The sequence below is a fragment of the Plecotus auritus genome (assembly GCF_963455305.1).
Source record: "Plecotus auritus genome assembly, chromosome: 3".
In the NCBI taxonomy this organism is placed as follows: Eukaryota; Metazoa; Chordata; class Mammalia; order Chiroptera; family Vespertilionidae; genus Plecotus; species Plecotus auritus.
This window is the reverse complement of record NC_137772.1, coordinates 17956202-17974715: the sequence shown is the minus strand read 5'-3', so window position 1 is coordinate 17974715 and position 18514 is coordinate 17956202. Positions and strand designations below refer to the sequence as shown.

At 37.0% G+C, this 18514-nt stretch overlaps 1 protein-coding gene across 1 annotated transcript in view; it reads right to left on the bottom strand.

Annotated features, from left to right (window-relative positions):
- TNKS (tankyrase) overlaps window positions 1–18514 on the bottom strand; it is a 166837-nt gene that overhangs the window by 34978 nt on the left and 113345 nt on the right. Inside the window, exons 7-12 of the mRNA XM_080659908.1 lie at window positions 17834–17900; window positions 16664–16850; window positions 15148–15269; window positions 13658–13749; window positions 13490–13568; window positions 2283–2454 (exon numbers count right to left, since the gene is read on the bottom strand). Of these exons, the coding sequence (XP_080516034.1) occupies window positions 2283–2454; window positions 13490–13568; window positions 13658–13749; window positions 15148–15269; window positions 16664–16850; window positions 17834–17900 (719 nt within the window). The remainder of the gene's footprint in view (window positions 1–2282; window positions 2455–13489; window positions 13569–13657; window positions 13750–15147; window positions 15270–16663; window positions 16851–17833; window positions 17901–18514) is intronic.

Sequence of the window (18514 nt, the reverse complement as noted above, 5' to 3'; positions counted from 1 at the left end):
CACTGACCACCATGGGGCAAACGCTCAACACAGTAGCTGTCCCCTGGTAGTCAGCGTGCTCCCACAGGGGGAGTGCCACTCAGCCAGAAGCCGGGTTCACGGATGGCTAGTACAGAGGTGGTAAGGAGCGAAGGGTCCCAGACTGCGAGAGGGGGCAGGCGGGGCTGAGGGACCCCTGCCCCCAGTGCATGAAATTTCGTGCACCGGGCCTCAGATGCTTTTGAGAACTATGAGAAAGACTTAGTCCTAATCAAAGAATAGAGTTATTTAAAGATATTGGTTAATTACTATACAAATAATGCATCCATTATAAATCCTGAACAGGCTTAGATTCATTTTTAGAAATAATGTGAACAAAGTATTAGCTGAAAGGACACACACACACACACACACACACACACACACACACACACACAGACACACAGAGCCCAGGAGCTTCATACAGAGATGCACAATTAAAAAAAAAAACGACATAAAAATGAAGTTAAAAAGGAAATATAGTAAAAAGAAGACTAGATGATAGGCAAAATACTGTATTAATAAAATTCTTTATAAGCACACTGACTTTGAAGAGAATGAAAATAAATATTTCATGTAGGGTCAAAGGCTAGAAACTGGTTTCTAATTTTTTAGAAACCCCAATTCTTTCTGTCTCGCCAGAATGAAAAACAAACAAACAAAAAGCTAAATAAGGACACATATGTAGTGATACCTTAATCAATAAAGAAAAAAAAATAATGTCAAATATCCACTATACTATGAAAAAAAAACACACAAAAAAACTAAAGTTTCAAAGCCGGAAAGGCAGTTGGTTATTTTAAAAAATCTCCTGTAGACTTGTTGTTTAGTATTAGACTACAAAACTGGCAATAGATCTGAGTGGCTTATTTCAAAATGCAAATAAATGCAAAGGGAGATTTCAATTATAATTTAGCTTTCATTAAATCCCCAAATCCTTACTTCTGTAAAGGATTAGGTAAAAGCAATGCAATAACCACAGTGGAATATATAATCAGAAGAATTCAGGTTAAGATCTGTTCAAAAGAACTGTCTGTGATGCTAGAAATACTCTATCTGTGCTGTTTAATATAGTAGCCACCAGCCATGTGTGGCTATTCAGTGTCTGAAATGAGGTTAGTACAAATGATAAATGATTTAAATTTTTTATTTAATTTTAACATTTAAATTTAGCCACATATAGCTAGTGACTAACAATTAGATAAAGCAGGATTAGAAAGAAAGTCCAATCTTCTAAAACAATTTTAAAATGCTCATTTATAAAAAACTGCTTATTTTCTTTAATCTGACATTAATTTTGACATAAATATTGCCACTAGTTTATAATTAAAACTTACCATCATTTTTTTTATGTTATAGTTAGGACATTTAATATAGATTTTTGGAAGATGTCCATATAGTTAGATCATATTATTTATGAATTAATTTCTAGACAGTAAAAGGGATATTACAAAATATTCATTATAAAAAGGGGGCCCTGGGCCTGATGGGAGTAAAGGACTGGTAAGAACAAGAACTAGGACTTCTGAATTCTAGTCTGTTGCCTTCCCCATTTTACTCTTCCACTATGTTATGTTATTCTGGAGCAGATAAACTCCACAGTCAAAATTAAAGAAATGAGAAATAAGGGTCAGGTATATGAGATTTCTTTTGTATCAAGTCCATCATTTTTCAGTAGATGAATTGTGTTATTTTGTCTAATTTTGGGGTTTTGGGAACTAGTGTCTATTTTTGTATCAGCCTTATGTATAGTCTTCCTCAAAGTATCAAACATTGTACTAGGTAGGCACTGTTAATATTCAGTCAGGTTTATAATTATATTTAAGCCAGGAAAACACAAGGTAATTTCATAACAGTACAATGAAGTTAAAATTACAAAACACAGGTCAGAATATAACATTTGTAAGAACAATTAATTAAAGATCCTAACCATACGAATGACCTGAAATTTTCTCTATTGGCAGATTTTAGAGCTACCATAATTCCACACTGTTTATATGAGCTTTAACTAACTTTTGATTGTAACACACAAGTCAGGTTTTTAATTTAAACCTTTTTCTCATGATACCTACTTCACCTCACCAAAAAGCTGACAGAGAGAGCCAATGGCTAAACTGTAAGCAAGGAAAGGCAGCAAAAATATTCAAACAAACAAACATTCCAAGGAGCTGCTAAAAACAGGAGACACAAAGTTTGTCTGTGTTCATTAGTGGATGGGACGTGGGAGAGAGAAAATAATGCAATGGTTAGCTATTTGAACTCACCACTCAGGATCTGCTGCACTGCTTCATTTCCCATCTGCGCTGCAGTAAAGCCTTGTAAGGAGATGATGGAGGGGTCAGAGCCATAACTCAGCAGGAGGCGGCAGGTCTGCAGGTGACCTGCGAGGGCAGCTCGATGCAAAGCAGTCTGACCAAGAGTGTCCAGTGCATTCATCTGAAAAATCATTGGCGGGCACATGAAATAGAACATCTAATTTTGTTCCCTTTTATACTCAAGCAATTCATTTCAAAGAGAAAATGCAATTGACATAGCTTTTGAAAAATGCCAAAGATAAATCATTATTAACTTTGCTCACTGGTTCTGTAGAAATACCATCTTCTTAAGTTAGCCTTCTCTGATCACCTTATTGAAAATTATAACAAACCTATTCTTTCCCTAAATGACTACCTTTCTGTCCAGCCTCTACTCCCTGCCATTCCCCTCAACAACTAGAATATGGCCAGGACTTTGATTTCCACTGCCTATCACATTAAAGATGTACATTAAATACTTCTGGATGAATATGTTTTATCAAACTTGTTCTCAGAATATAAAAACAACAGAATATGTAAACAAAGGCAGTTAAAGTGATTCATTATATGTTTTTTTTTCTAATTTTAGTAAATAATTACTAATACAATAAAATGCCCTAGTTGAATTACAAACACATTTAACAAAAAGAATAATAATTCAAAGATTCAAATGTTCCATTTTTAAAGGTTTGAAGAGTTGTAAAGAATAATAATTTAGTTAGTTTTAAAGCTAGAATATTAAACTTCTGGACCATGCTCATGATTTGATCAAACCTTACTGGTCCTAAGCTGTTTTCCAGGATGCCCTGTAAATACCTTCTACTCCAGTCAGCCCCAAGTCCATGTTCATTGTACATATTGTTACTTCAGAGAAGCCCTTCTTTCTGCCGTTCTGGATTATGAGATCCAGTGAAAGTCCCACTCTTCTAAGAAGCCCTCCTTGAATACTTGAAGCCTCGATAATTTCTTTCTGAACACCTATGTCAAGTCAGTGCTCTGAAATATTATAACATCGTGATAGTTTGCTTCCCAAGTAAAACTAAGGTTATTGACAATATGGACTATATTAGGTTTTCTGGGTCTTCTATAAAGCTCCTGTTAATGGTGCATAGTGAATTATCAAATATCTGCTTGCTGGTTATTCAAAACATTTGTGCACACCTACCAAATGCATGAGTAAGAAAAAAAGGATTTAAGAGAATGGATCTCCCTGTCTCCAGTCTTGCATCATTACAAGTAAGGCTGTCACACTTGGTTAGGCAAGGGTTCATCTAGATTCTTAATGGTGGTTTACAAATTCGCCATGAAATACTGACATATTTAATTACAGCAACTTTGCCATCAGAAAAATGACTGATTATACATGGACAGCATAAAAGCACAGCCATTAGCATGTACTGATGGAAAACACAAGCTGCCAAAGTAAATTTCTTGATTTTTTTCTTAAGAATAGTTCTTTATTATTTCTTCACCACAGGAGAAAAACTTAAATTTGAGAATATTCTAATCACTAATATTTTTCTGGAAATTAGATAAAAAATCCACTAAATTTTTCAATTATAGTTATAAAAATCCTCAATGAAGCTTATTAAATCATGGGAACATGGTTTGAGAATTATTACTCCAAAATACAGATCTTACCAAGTTATTCCTCAGCTGAGTGTCTTATTCAAATAAACTTGAATGAACCCCTCAGCGTCATTTAAGGCAACCTATAATTTACTTTTGCACCACCTTGCTTTCTATATTTTCCCATCACTGTCTGATAGTGCTATGCTCCAGCTTTATTAGATTATGCTGAAGCCCCACCCACTTTATGAACGTTAGTTTCTAAAGTCACTGCAAAAAGTAAAATATGCCTTTCGTCAAGATTATCCTTGAAAACACTGTAGCAATATAATAGGAGAGACAGATGTAAAGTTTCCTGGTAAATCCAACACTAGGTAGCTTACCTCCAGTGAGCAGATTGACTAAACAGCAGATAAAGTATAGAAAGTATTTTAAACACTAAAAACAGGCTATGGCCGAGACCAGTTTGGCTCAGTGGATAGAGCGTCGGCCTGCGGACTGAAGGGTCCCGGGTTCGATTCCGGTCAAGGGCATGTACCTTGGTTGCGGGCACATCCCCAGTAGGAGGTGTGCAGGAGGCAGCTGATCGATGTTTCTCTCTCATCGATGTTTCTAACTCTCTATCCTTCTCCCTTCCTCTCTGTAAAAAATCAATAAAATATATTAAAAAAACAAAAAAACAAACAAAAAAAAACAGGCTATGTGTAATAAGAGGTCCTCTCTATAAATATGTATGGTGAAGCTGAGCCTAATATAGAAAATAGTAGATTCACTTCTACTATCTCACTTATTCATAGGCATGCACTCATGGAGTGAAACACTAGGCAAAAATCACCACTCATTAAAATTCTTTAAATTATTATTTCTTGTTCCTCTTCTTTCTCTCCATGTTTTGAAAGGGGTGGCCCTGAGTGCAACTCTACTGTGTACTCTACGTTCTCATTTCGCTACCATGCTATTTTCTCTGCTTCACATTCCTTCCCTTCATATATACCTATCAAAATCAGAACCAGGTGATCATCTCCTAAGAATTCGAGTTAAAAAAGGGATGCAACTAACACAACTACTAGGCTCTGTGTTAGATGCTTTTTGTAAATTGTCAGCTATTTAGAAGCAATGATTATGACAATCTGCAATGTCACTTTTCCCTGTACTTTCACCCTAAGATCATAGCTGGAACTTCAGAAATGAATGAAAAATAAAAATAGAATAACATGTAAATGGTTACTAGAATTAACTTATAAAAGGAACATTTTAGCTAAAACAATTCCAACCATTTGATGAGAATTGATTTGTAACCCTAAGCTAAAAACTTGATCATATACTGAAGCTTTATGTCCTCATTCCTATATTTATATATAAGGCATTTACTAATTTCTATAGGTAGTATTATATTCTAACTAGAGGCCCGGTGCATGAAATTTGTGTGGGGGGTAGGGTGGGGGGGGGAGAGGGTCCTTCGGCCTGGGGATAGGGCCTAAACCGGCAGTCAGATATCCCTCTCAAAATCCAGGACCACTAGCTCCTAACTGCTCACCTGCCTGCCTGCCTGCCTGATCACCCCTAACTGCCCCCCCCCCCGCTGGCCTGGTCACCCCCAACTGCCCCCTCTGCTGGCCTAGTCACCCCCAGCTGCCCCCCCCCCTTGTGGGCCTGGCTGTCCCACGCAGCCTGCTGCTCGGTCATTTGGTCACCCCTCACTAACCCCCCTGCCGGCCTGGTCGCCCCACACAGCCTGCTGCTCAGTCATTTGGTCGACTCTCACTGCCCCCCTGCCACCGGCCTGGTTGCCCCCAACTGCCCCCCCCCCACCAGCCTGGTCGCCCCACGCAGCCTGCTGTTCGGTCATTTGGTCACCCCTCACTAACCCCCCTGCCAGCCTGGTCGCCCCACACAGCCCGCTGCTCAGTCGTTTGATCGTCCCTCACTAACCTCCCTGCTGGCCTCGTTGCCCCACGCAGCCTGCTATTCAGTCATTTGGTCACCCCTCACTAACCCTCCTGCTGGTCTGGTCACCCCACACAGCCTGCTGCTCAGTCGTTTGGTCGCCCCTCACTAACCTCCTGCCAGCCTGGTCGCCCCACGCAGCCTGCTGCTTGGTCGTTTGGTTGTCCCTCACTAACTCCCCTGCCAGCTTAGTCGCCCCACACAGCCTGTTTGGTCGTCCGTTCGGTTGCGATGGTCGCTTAGGCTTTTATTATTACAGATATTTCAGAAAGCCCAATTTTCTTAGACAAAGTACAAGTCAGACCAGAATAACACAAATTCTTTGCTTTAGTAAATATGTATTTTTTGTTATGAAAGAATACTATAATTCTTCCCTCAAGTTCTAAATGGTATTAGTAACAAAAGAATATCTGTGGAGTGCTTTATCAGACAACATAGCGGAGGCACTATAAGAAGTCACTGAAAGGTATTAGCGAGTAATGTAATAGAAGCACTCATTCCATAGAAAAAAGTAGAACAACAAAACTAAAACAATTTGGTGATACTAAGTACAACCCACTTAGAAAGGACAACAAGGGAAAACAGGGAAAATATTAAACATTCTATAAGGGTTTTGTGAGGAAGAATTATTCCTCACTAGGTACAAATGTCATAAATTTCTCAGGTCCACCAATCTTAGGACTCCAGGCTTAGCCCTCTATTGTCAAAATATGACTGTGGCACCTCCATGCATCAACTCCATAATTCTCATCCAAGGCCAAAAGGCAAGTTTTTACATCTATTTTAAAAGAGAAGAAATCTTTACCAGCAGACTTCTCTTTATGGCTGGGGCCAGAAATGTTTCCTAAACTCATGTCCACACCAGTCACTAGCAAGGAGAATGAAATTACCTGAATTGTTTCAGATCCAGCCTTCCCTGAAGCTCCCATACATAAAAAAAAAAAGTTCTATAGGATCCACAGGTCAATTTCCACCAGTGGGCTATTTTATACTGCCTGCAAACTAAAGAATGATTTTCACATTTTTAATGATTATATTTTAACTGGATATATAAATACCTACATAAAATCATCAATTTTGTCTCTTGGCCTACAAAGCCTAAATGTTTGCTATTTGAACTTTTAAAAAAATGTTTGCTGACCCCTGCTCTGAAGCAAGGAAGAAGGGGAAAAATGACTACTGGATGAAAAATCAACTATCTGCTTGAGCCACTACAGATCTTTAAATTGATTCAAAATTGAAAAAAAATTAAGGTTCCCAACTTCCTCTTATACTTAACTTTGTCAATACTGCTAATGTACTACCTTTGTTTATCCTTTTATCAGTCATGGGACATAATCAGGGATCTCTAAAAAGTGGTCAACCTCATTTTTATTCCATACTAGAGGCCCAGCGCACAAAATTGCGTGAGACCCAGACCAGCGTCAAGTCCCTCCTGGTGACTGGTCTTTGGTCATTATGGCATTACAACCACTGGGTTTTTATTATATATACTAGAGGCCCATTGCACGATATTCATGCAAGAATAGGCCCCTGGCTTCACTCCCAGCCGCCCAGGAGCCAGCAAGCCCCCGCTCGCGGGCCGCCCAGAGCTGGCAAGTCCCCACTCCTACCGGGAGCCGGCAAGTCCCCGCTCCCCAGCTGCCTGGGAGCCAGCATGTCCCCACTCCCTGGCCACTTGGGGCATGGAGGCGGCACTTCCCCGCTTGCGGGCCGCCCAGAGCTGGCACGTCCTCGCTTCTGTCTGGAGCACCACTCCAGTAGCTCCCTCCGCCGCCCCCCTTGCCCTCATAGCAGGCTTCACACCACTCTGTGCCTGCATATGCAAATTAACCCCATCTTTGTTGGGTTAATTTGCATACTCTGATTGGCTGTGGGTGTAGCACAGTGATGGTTAATTTGCATATTTCTCTTTTATTAGGTAAGATTTTCTGAAGTGGTCCAATGCACAAAAGAGCAAAACATGCTTGCCATCCACAGTAAGTATATGTTATTTTCAGAGGGCAGCCGTAACTGCTTTACATAGCTACAGATCAATCTCCATGCCCCGATTTTTAAAAGGGCAATCTGGAAGGATTTGTATTACTGCTCTAATTCCATTTCCCTGTGAAGAAGAGTGATATTTTGGAGCTAGTGTAACTTTATTTCACTGTGATTCCAGAGAATTATTTAATGGAGGTTGTCCTAAGTTTGGATTTATTATTCTAATCTCTATCATCCTATAAGATAAATGACAAGTAATTCACTCTATTGTTGGAGAAATATAGAAGATTAAATGACTCATGCACACCACCCACAATAGCAATAGCAATACTGGAAGCACTGAAAGAGGCCAACTCACGGACAGAATATAGCCTATGACCTGGAAGACCTCCGAGACAACACTGTGTTTTGTATTCTTGGCTTTGACAATTCTGACTCACACACTGACAATTATTCACTGAGGCAAAAAATTTGGGCTTAATAACATTTAAAATATCCTTTATATATAAGAATCAAACTCTTAAAGAAACAAAGAAATACAGTCTAGTATTATATATGTAATTGCCTCAATGGTGATCAAGCTGAGTTATCAAATAAATGAGATTGCCACTCACAAGGATTCTTCTAGAGGTTTCAAATTAAAATGTATGTATGTACTGCTGTCTATAATTTGTTTTCAACCTAAAATATATGACAGATTTATTTAATATACATCATCATTAATTTACTCTCCATATTTTAAAGTCATAAAACTTTAATTATTAATATTATTTGGAACTACCAACATACATACTTATTGAAGAAGTCTGGGAATGTTAAATCAGTTTTTCTGATTAAGTCTTTTTTAGAACCAGTCCTCTCTATTTTCCTCTATTAAAATACCCACTATTAGGATATGACAGAGGATGCCATCAGAAATGCTTACTACTCAGCACTAAAGAGGCTATTTTCACAAAAGTACAGAAACTGCCTCAAATAAGAAAAATGTTACATTTAATGTGTTATACTCCAACTGTATAAGGTGTCAGAAAAATAACAGATGTCTGGCAGTTTTAGAGATGAAACAGATTCCCTCCCCGCCTCCCCCCCTCCCCCCCGTTGTATCTAGAGATAGCAACCTGAAGTATACTGTATATCTTTATTTCTATCTGAGTAGTAATTAATCATTTTCCTAAAGAGGCTAACTGGATACATTATAGAAATTTCAATGGTATTTGGCTTAAAATGTATAGGACATAAAATTATGATTCAAACATGCCAAAACAGTCCTGGAAACGAGCAAGCAGACTATAAGGAACTGGCAAAGGAGAATCTTTCAGTGTGAAATAATCTAGTCTCAAAGAGCTAAGCTTGAGGCTAAGTTCATTTCTCTACTAAATTTAAAGCTATCATTGTCCATATCACTCATTTGGTAGGTAATCATGAACTGTTACATGACATTTCTGTAATCAAGCATTTACTGTAACTCACATTGTAACTTCACTTGAATTAAGAAAACATATGTATGTCTAAATCTTAACCTGATTTTAAGTACCTGAGAGCTGACACTAGTCTTTGTATTCCTTTAGCTAGAGTGACAATGTGTATTTCCCCCCCAAATCAGGACACCTTGTAGTGAAAGTGTACAATAAAAAAAAAATTAACAGGCATTAATGAACATACAATAGAAGAACAAAAGATAGGAATCTAGAATAGACTATAACCTAGTCTAACTAACCTAATCATAACTTCAAACAACAGGTGGCAGGCATATTATAACTTCTGTAGTCTGGAGGTAAAAAATATTATCTTGATATCATGCCTCCTTACAGAAATATTAAAAAGCCATTTTTATTGAATACTGCTAAATGATCATGCCAGCTATTATATGTGTACCTTGAGTCTATATTTCTGTAATTGGTTTTCTAAGAGAAAGTATCTATCTTACTGAAGCAGGATTCTGTTCACCCCTACCTATTCAAAACTTTCCAATGGCTCTCCAAGTACTATGAGAACAAAATCAAAACTCTCCAATTGAGACTATCAAGATTTTGCTTCAAACTATCTTTTCAGATTTTCATTATTCCTTTTCTGTGCCCAATGGACTAATCATAACTTCTAACAAATAAATTCTTTTTAGCTAAACTTGAATGTATTGTTATTTGTAACCTTCAAAATTCATGTGGGATTTAAAATGAAACAATCAAGTTCTCTGAAAAGAGGGATGCATAAACATTAAAACAGTATATAATTTGTTTGCTTTAGTAAAGGGGTTCTTACCTTCTCACAAACCCTAAGCCTGAGAAATAACTCCCTGAGCATAGCTGATTAGGGTGCCTATCAAACAGCTGTGCTGAACAAACTGAAGTCTCATTCATATTCTCTTTTTCTCTGACAAGTATGCCTGCCTATGTTATATATTTAATATGTTTAGTTTAACCGCACAATGCACCTGAACTTTGTTTCCATCACCAAGCTTTGAGCAAAAGAATGCTTGGGTTATATAATTATTACTACGTTCTAAGTAAAACAAATTAATTACTGGTATTAACTCTCCCTGCCCAATTCTCTGCCTTCTCTGATGTAATAACAGCCTTAGCTTGAGGACTGGATGCATCATGAAGAGGGGAAGGCAGCATGGTGGTGGAAGCAGCGTAAGAGTGCAGAATCCTCATCAAGGATGGGGCTGCTTGTTCTGAAGGTGTTTTTAGAATCAAATGGGAAACCATGAGTTGTCTGAAAATCAAACTAAAACCACAAAAGAACAATAAGCAAGCAAACAATGGGGCCCACAGTAGCTAAGTTGGGTTTTTACTAATGCATTAGTCATCAGATAAACCAACCCTGAGGGACAGTAGCCTGTCTTAGAACCAGGGAATGAGTGAATGGGAGGATGGCAATTGTATCCATTGGTTCATAATCCTGATTAAATATGATCCCCCATCCCTTTGAATGTACCTAATAGCAGGTATTCTCAATTCAGTTGAACTGTAGTGGAAAGACTAGAGACAATATACTAGTTTAAAAGTCATTCTATATCACTGCTAGGGTGTTTAAAATAATACATACCCCACTGATGAATTTTGACATTATTGATAAGAATGTGAACATGAAGGGCAGAGATTGAGAACCATAGACCTAGAGTAATGCTGACTAGGATAGGCTATGAAATAACATTATTTTTCACTAAATCTTCATGAGATAAAATGACTCATGGGAGACAACAAATAGATATTTTCCCAATATGAAGAGCATTATTCATGGTTTTTAAGGAACATTATAAATGACACAAGATATTTTAAAAAATAGGTCAATGATAAACATATGATGCTCTTCAGTATAGTAGGAAGCCCACTAAGCTTAGTATTTGCTGCTTGAAAAGCAACAAGACATTATTTATATAACAATACAGTATGGTACCCTTAAAACAGGTTTAAATCTGTAGAACACCATTCCCTTTCATGCTAGCTCATCTTGATTTTTTAATAAAAAACAATTGTTGTTGTTTTTGGATGATGCACCTCATGAATAAATATACACGTGCTCATTTGTAAATTACAGCCAAGCAGTGCTATACTAATCTCTCTATATAAAAGCCTAAGCGACCGTTCGACTGGTAGCTATGACGCGCAGTGACCACCAGGAGGCAGATGCTCAATGCACAGGCATGGAAACATGGAATAGTCTGATGACTCTCAGAGAGAAGGGGGGAAGGGGAGGGTGGGAAGAGATTAACCAAAGATCTGATATGTATACTAGAGGCCCTGTGTATGGATTTGTGCACCGGTGGGTCCCTCGGCCTGGCCTGCGGGGATCAGGCCGAATCCGTGCACTGGGCTTCCACCATCCCCTGAGGAGTCCCGGATTGCAAGAGGGCACAGGCCAGGCCAAGGGATCCCACCAGTGTACGAATCCGTGCACCAGGCCTCCAGTACACAATAAATATGTATAACACTCGTGCAAAAAAATTTATAAAGAATAGGAAAGAGATGAAATAATTAAAATTTTAAAATATTTTAATTACTAATGGTACAAAGTATCTTTTGGCTCAATTTAAAAAAAACTGGAAAATCTTATAAAAAACTGTAATGTAGATTTGAGGGTCTGATTCTAAATTCATTTTCAATAGTTGGTCCCAATAGCTGAAAAGGTTCTACCCAGATATGCAGAACCACTGAAAAAGTTCAAGCCTTCTAAAATCACGTTGCTTATCTTTAATGTAATTCACTGATTATGCTAAGGTTTTATTTGAAATTCTGTTAGCAAAATTGCCTATTTGTTGATGTTCTCACAAATTTATTAGGAGATGCTACATTATAATATTTTTAATAGATAAAAAATCTAATCACAAATTAAAAACTTTTAAAACAGTTTAGAAATTTGTTTTCTCAAGTTTTTAAATTATGTAGATACAACAGCTGGGTGAATACATTATTTTTGGGGCAACAAAATAAAAAGAAAGTGGACATTTTCTAAAATTCTGTTTTCAAAATATCTTTTTAATTTTTAAAAGTTTCTTTTAAAACTCAGTTATTTTCTCATTCACTCTAAAATATGTAACTTTTACCTTTATGGGTCTGATTATGTTTCTTTTTTAAAAAAGATACCTACATATAAGTAATGGTCATTTGTCGTTAAATTACCAGCAAATTTTGAACTCTCTTATTTTCATTTAAAAAAGCACAACACTATGACAATTTCTGAAAATATTAATTCATAAAATAGCCAGAGAAGCTCTTTATGCTTTAAGATTGTCATGGCCGTTCCCTCTGATTATCAACAATGGTATTCATAATGGTTCTATTGTTTAGGATAATGCCCATAAATCTACTGATTTGTACACATGTAAAGTGCAATATGTCACAAAATGCTGAAAGTGAACAAATGAGTTTTTCCCTGTCTGGGTTATGTTTTGTACTTCCAGTGTATTTAGGAGGAATTATGATCATTTTCATAATGTAAAATATATAAGTATATTTTGAGATAACAATGTTAAGCACATTGCTATTTAATTCAGAAATCTACTTTAAAATAGAAGTTTATTTTATTGACTTTTATTTACTTTATAGCACTGTGCTGTGGCCTCCCTGTCAGTCCCTCCCTCTCAAACTCCCATTTTGCCTTAGGAAACACCTTGGGCGTAGACGTGACTCAGGTTGACACTTGGACCTAATGAGGTTGCCTGCAACAACCTGTGTATTAAGTATTAATACATTTCAAATTCTTTATTCTTAAATAAAGATTAGTATTTTAACAAATTAAAATTCTTTAGTGTTGAGGTTATTTGAAAAAAATTACCAGTATGAGTGTGAAGGAATACAGATATTCTTTAAAATAAGTGGGTGAGATTTTGACTATCATTCCCGTAAACCATCACTGATGTTAACTATAATATATTAATTCCAGTATTAACATAAAACAATGTAAAGTTGAAATATATTTCAAATAATAAGACTGCAATTACATTTTATTACTTTATAGAAGAATAACAGTAAATTACAATAAAACACAAATTATTTTTACTGGGAATAAGACTTAAATCAGCTTTTAAAGGAGAATCAGTGAATTCAAATACATGCTAACTGTCTTTTATAAAATTACTTTCTCTCTGATTTTCCTGAAGAAATTAACAGTCTTAATTAAGAGCAGCTAGCTACTCAATGCCAAGTCTGGCACCTCATTTCAGGCGTGTGCCTTACCTTTGCTCCGTGCTTATGCAGAACTTCCATGACATCGTTGTGAGCTCTTTCTGCCGCAACATGCAGTGGGGTCATGAAACTATGGAGTGGGGAAAAGGAAGAGGTGGTTTACTAAATTTTATTGCATTTCCCCTTTAGGAATTGAACAACAACTGCAATTACACTTACTCTTTATTTTTTTCATTAACATTTGCTCCTTTTCTAAGTAACAATTCTGTCACTTGCTTTCGTTTGGGATGCAGGGAGGCCACAGCACAGTGCTGTAAATAAAAGTCAATAAAATGAACTTCTATTTAAAGGTAGATTTCTGAATTAAATAGCAATGTGCTGAACATTGTTATCTCAAAATATACTTATACATTTTACATTATGAAGATGATCAAAATTCCTCCTAAATACACTGGAAATACAAAACATAACCCTGGCAGCAAGGTGAAATTATGCTCTTGGTTAAGCACTAAGAAATACTTTTATCTTTTCCTTTAGCCAATAAATAATTATCCAGTCCATATTTACTTGCAAGTATCAGAATACTGCCTCTCCAAAGCTACAAAAATCTGTAACTAAATTTCTCAGTTCTTCATTAGACCGTCAGTCAGATAATCAATATTTCCCCACCTCTTTCATAGAGGTACTCCTAGTACTACAGAAGAATAAATAAGCCTTTATGCCCAGAGGCAGGCCCGAAGGTAAGAGACCTAAAAGAGCTTAGAGGGAGACATATTCTCAGAAATTCTATGTTTTATCCTATATTTATATAAGTTTTATATTCAACTTCATTTTATATTAATGTCTGCATTAAAATTTAAAAAGTAAAAAACTAATTTCTAATGAATAAAATGAACACTCCACAAAGCAGGTCAAGATTATTCTGTGACTTTGAGTATCATCTGGAAAATGCTGTGTAGCATGAATGTCTCTGAACCCCCATTTTAGAGCCATATATTTAGATGTACATAGAATTGGCCCATCTCAGTTTGGTAACTCCTTTAATGTTTCCACATGTTTTGATGACAGTTTCACTATTTTTGTGCCAGATATATGAGAGAATGTTAACTGAAATATATTTAGAAGTCTGTGATAGAGGCATCACAAATGTTTCAATTTTAAAGACAATTGGTATGGTCTGGAACAAAAAATGCACACTCTTACCATTTTCTATAATGAATGTAATAATTATTTGAATACGATTGCTCAAAAGAATAATGCAAGTATCTTTGAAAATACTTTAATCTTCTATAGAAAACAAATAAATACGATTACTCAAAAGGATAATTGAAGTATCTCTGAAAATACACTAATCATCTATAGAAAACAAATATATTTATCAAGTAACCACAAGAAAAAGAAGATTCTATAGAGAAAAATCACATCTTGTATTTATGAAAGCATTGGCCACAAAGGTGGATTTGTTACAATATGGTTGGGTAAAGGCAAATGTAAAATTAATTCCCAAATCAAGGTTGAGCGAAAGTCTATTCTCTCACCCATGAAAGCAACAGCCTCCTGAACCAAATTAAAAATCAATGCAACCATTAAAATGCAAATCCCTGTCACTTTAGATACCACCGTTACTTTAAGGTTTCTGAAATAAAAATCATATTTTGTGCTCACACTGCAATTATCAGCCCCAAGATGGATTAACAATGAAATCTTACCAGTGCAGTTTCATGAGACTGTGGTTGTTTGAAATTAATGATTTCCAAGGCAAGTGTTTTTTTAACTTTGGCTAGGTCTGCTTCTCTGGCTGCTTGTAGTAAAGAATGACCTTTAAATTCATCTGTTAATAAAATAATAGTTGAAATAAAAATTTTAAATTTATAAAAATCATTAGCATAATTGTAAATTCAGACAATTATTAACTTCAACACAGTCTTCTATTTTAGCAACAGCGGCAGCATGGCGATACAATGATGAAGGTGCAAAGGATGAGGGTGTAGGTTAATGAAAAATTAAGAATTATGTATGCTCTGAAATAAGGCTTTTTATACTCCTAGAGTTCATAAAGATACACATACCAATATACTCACTCCAGGAAAGTTTTCAAACAAGCAACCTAACTGTCCACCAAATGGAAACTAGTTGAATAATTTGTGAACACTTATACACTTTATACAGCTCTTAAAAAAAAAAAAAAAGACAGACCAACATTTACTGACATGAAAGCATATATTATTAAATGAAAACTCAAGTAACAAAAGAGGGAGGATAGGCCGACCGAATTTTTGTGTGCTGTACTACTACTACTGCCTCCACCAATAAATGTAATGTAATGATTATTGCTATAATCAAGTAAGAGATTTTTTTAAAAGGGATTTCTAAATTAATTACATAAATAAGAATCCAATACCCTTATTTATTAAAAACATATAGTCTTATTTTCTATTTTACAAGTTTGGTTTATATTCTGATATGACAACTTATTAACAAAAAAGCTGAAAGTTGTTCTCCAAAGACACAGATGACCAACAGACATATGAAAAGATACTTGAGAGAATTACAAACTGTCATATGTAAGGAGTAGGATCCTGACAACTGCAAAGTAAGGTGATGCACTGAGAACTGATTTCAAGTAAAAAGTATGGTTTTGCTTGGCTTATCCATTAGTCTAGAGAAATTTAAACTGAATTCAAATCATACTGAATTCAAATTATCAGCATTTTAGATTACTTCCACCAAATCATAAAAATTATCTTATGTAAATGTGGGCAAGTGATTTCACTTGGGCTATAACACACAAAAGAAGTAAAACAGAATTGTGCAAACTTGATGACATCTATTATTACCAACAGCACAGGAATATAAGCTCTATGAACTCAGAGATTTTTTTTCTGGTTTTATTCGGATGTATTTCCAGTGCATAGCACATAGTAGGTATTCAATATATGGTTACTGATTAACTCATCCTTTATAAAAAAGGGAGGGGGGAGCCTCAACTTGTGAATTAGAATTAGGTTTGAATAAACACAAAATATATATAGTATATAAATTTAAGATTCCTGTGGAATCATGAAGACAAGCTTATGATCAGAAATGATGATTATAAACTAGTGTATATATAAGAATGGAAGCATATCATCCAAGTTAGACAAAACACCAGTCCTTATAACTAAACAAAAGTGAGATAGTCTAATTTGCAGCAAACAATTTTGACTTCAGGATATAAATACATACAAGTCAATCTCTCCCGGAGCTCAGGAGTTGGAGCCATATCCACAGCACTTTTCCCATGGCAATTGACCAATGTAGGATCAGCACCATGGCTAAGCAACAGAGAGCACACTTCCACACGATTCTTGGAAGCAGCCTCATGCAGAGGAGTAAACTGCCAGAGATCCATAGCATTAACACAGGCTCCATGCTGAATTAAGAGAAAAAGTTTTAGGTCAGTAATCATTTTGCTGGATTAGATAAAACTCAGAAGACATTTATTTCACTGTAAAATTCAGTTACAACTCTTTGAAATGTCAGCAATATTTTAATTTCAGCTTTTAAAAATAGTTTAAGGCAATGATAACATTTTAAAAACTGCTTTTCTTAAAAAATTTTATTCACTAATTCTATATAATAAAGAGGTAATATGCAAATTAACCCTCACACCCTCACAAGATGGCTGCCTACAACCAGGCCAGCAGGGGAGGGCAGTTGGGGGCGACAAGGCCAGCAAGGGGGGGGAGTAAGAGGCAACCAGGCCAGCGATGGGGGGGACAGTTAGGGGCGACTAGGCTGGTGTGGGGGGGTGCAGTTGGGGGCGATTAGGCTGGAAGGGGATCAGTGAGGGGTGACTAGGTTGGCAGGGGGGCAGTTGGGGGCGACCAGGCTGGCAAAGGGGGGCAGTTGGGAGCAACCAAGCCAGCAAGGGGGGCAAGTAAGGGGTGCCCAGGCTGGTGGGGGGGGGCAGTTAGGTGCAACCAGACTGGCAGGGAGGGGGCTGTTGGGGTCGACCTGGCTGGCAGCGGGGAGCAGTTAGGGGCAACCAGGCTGGGGCGGGGGGGGGGGGCAGTTAGGGGTGATCAGGCTGGCATGCAGAGGCAGTGAGGGGCGATCAGGCTGGCGCGGGGGGGGGGGGGCAGTTAGGGGTGACCAGGCAGGTAGGCAGGTGAGCAATTAGGAGCCAGCAGTCCAGGACTGTGAGAGGGATGTCCAACTGCTGGTTTAGGCCCAGTATCCGGCAGTCAGACATCCCCCGAGGGGTCCCAGATTGGAGAGGGTGCAGGCTGGGCTGAGGGACACCCTCCCTCCCCCTAGTGCACCAATTTCGTACACCAGGCCTCTAGTAAACACATGAAAACTCATGACGAGTTAAAAAGAGCAAATGAAATTCACTATTTTTTATTTCTTTACCTTTAGTAGCAGTTCTGTGACTTCATAATGTCCATATGAACATGCATTATGAAGAGGCACAAGTCCACTAAATGAAAAAAGGCAAATTAAAATACTGAAATTTCAAACAACTTAGTCATTTATCCAAGAAGTGCTAAGCAACAAAAATCTAATAAATCCTAATACAATTATGTTAAAAATATTTTAAACTATTTAATAAGATGATTCAAAGCACATATAATTTAACCTTTTGTATTTCCCTTGTATTTTGTGTATACAATCCTTAAGTATAATGTAAAAACACCAATTAGAGAAGCATTTAGGCAAAATGAAGAACATGTGCTAACTGAGAATTGCATGCTTTATATATGAAGTGTTTACATTAAATAAATGTTAATTGATAGAGAATTGAATATTCCTACTCTTTTGTTTCATTTTCAAAGTAAGTACCAGCACAAGAATTAAATATCCAAACTATTATAACTTGCATTTCAAAGTATCTTTCTACATGAGTCAAAGACCCCCTTTTTTGTGCTGTACTTCTTTCTCTTGATGACTCACCTATTGTACACCCATCTGTTTTCAGACATGCACAAGGAAACAGAGATGTACAAGAACATCAGGCATTTGTACCCTATACTATCGGGACACCATTCACATATGGCACAAAAGCTGGCGCAGGCAAGAGAGAACAGAGTACGG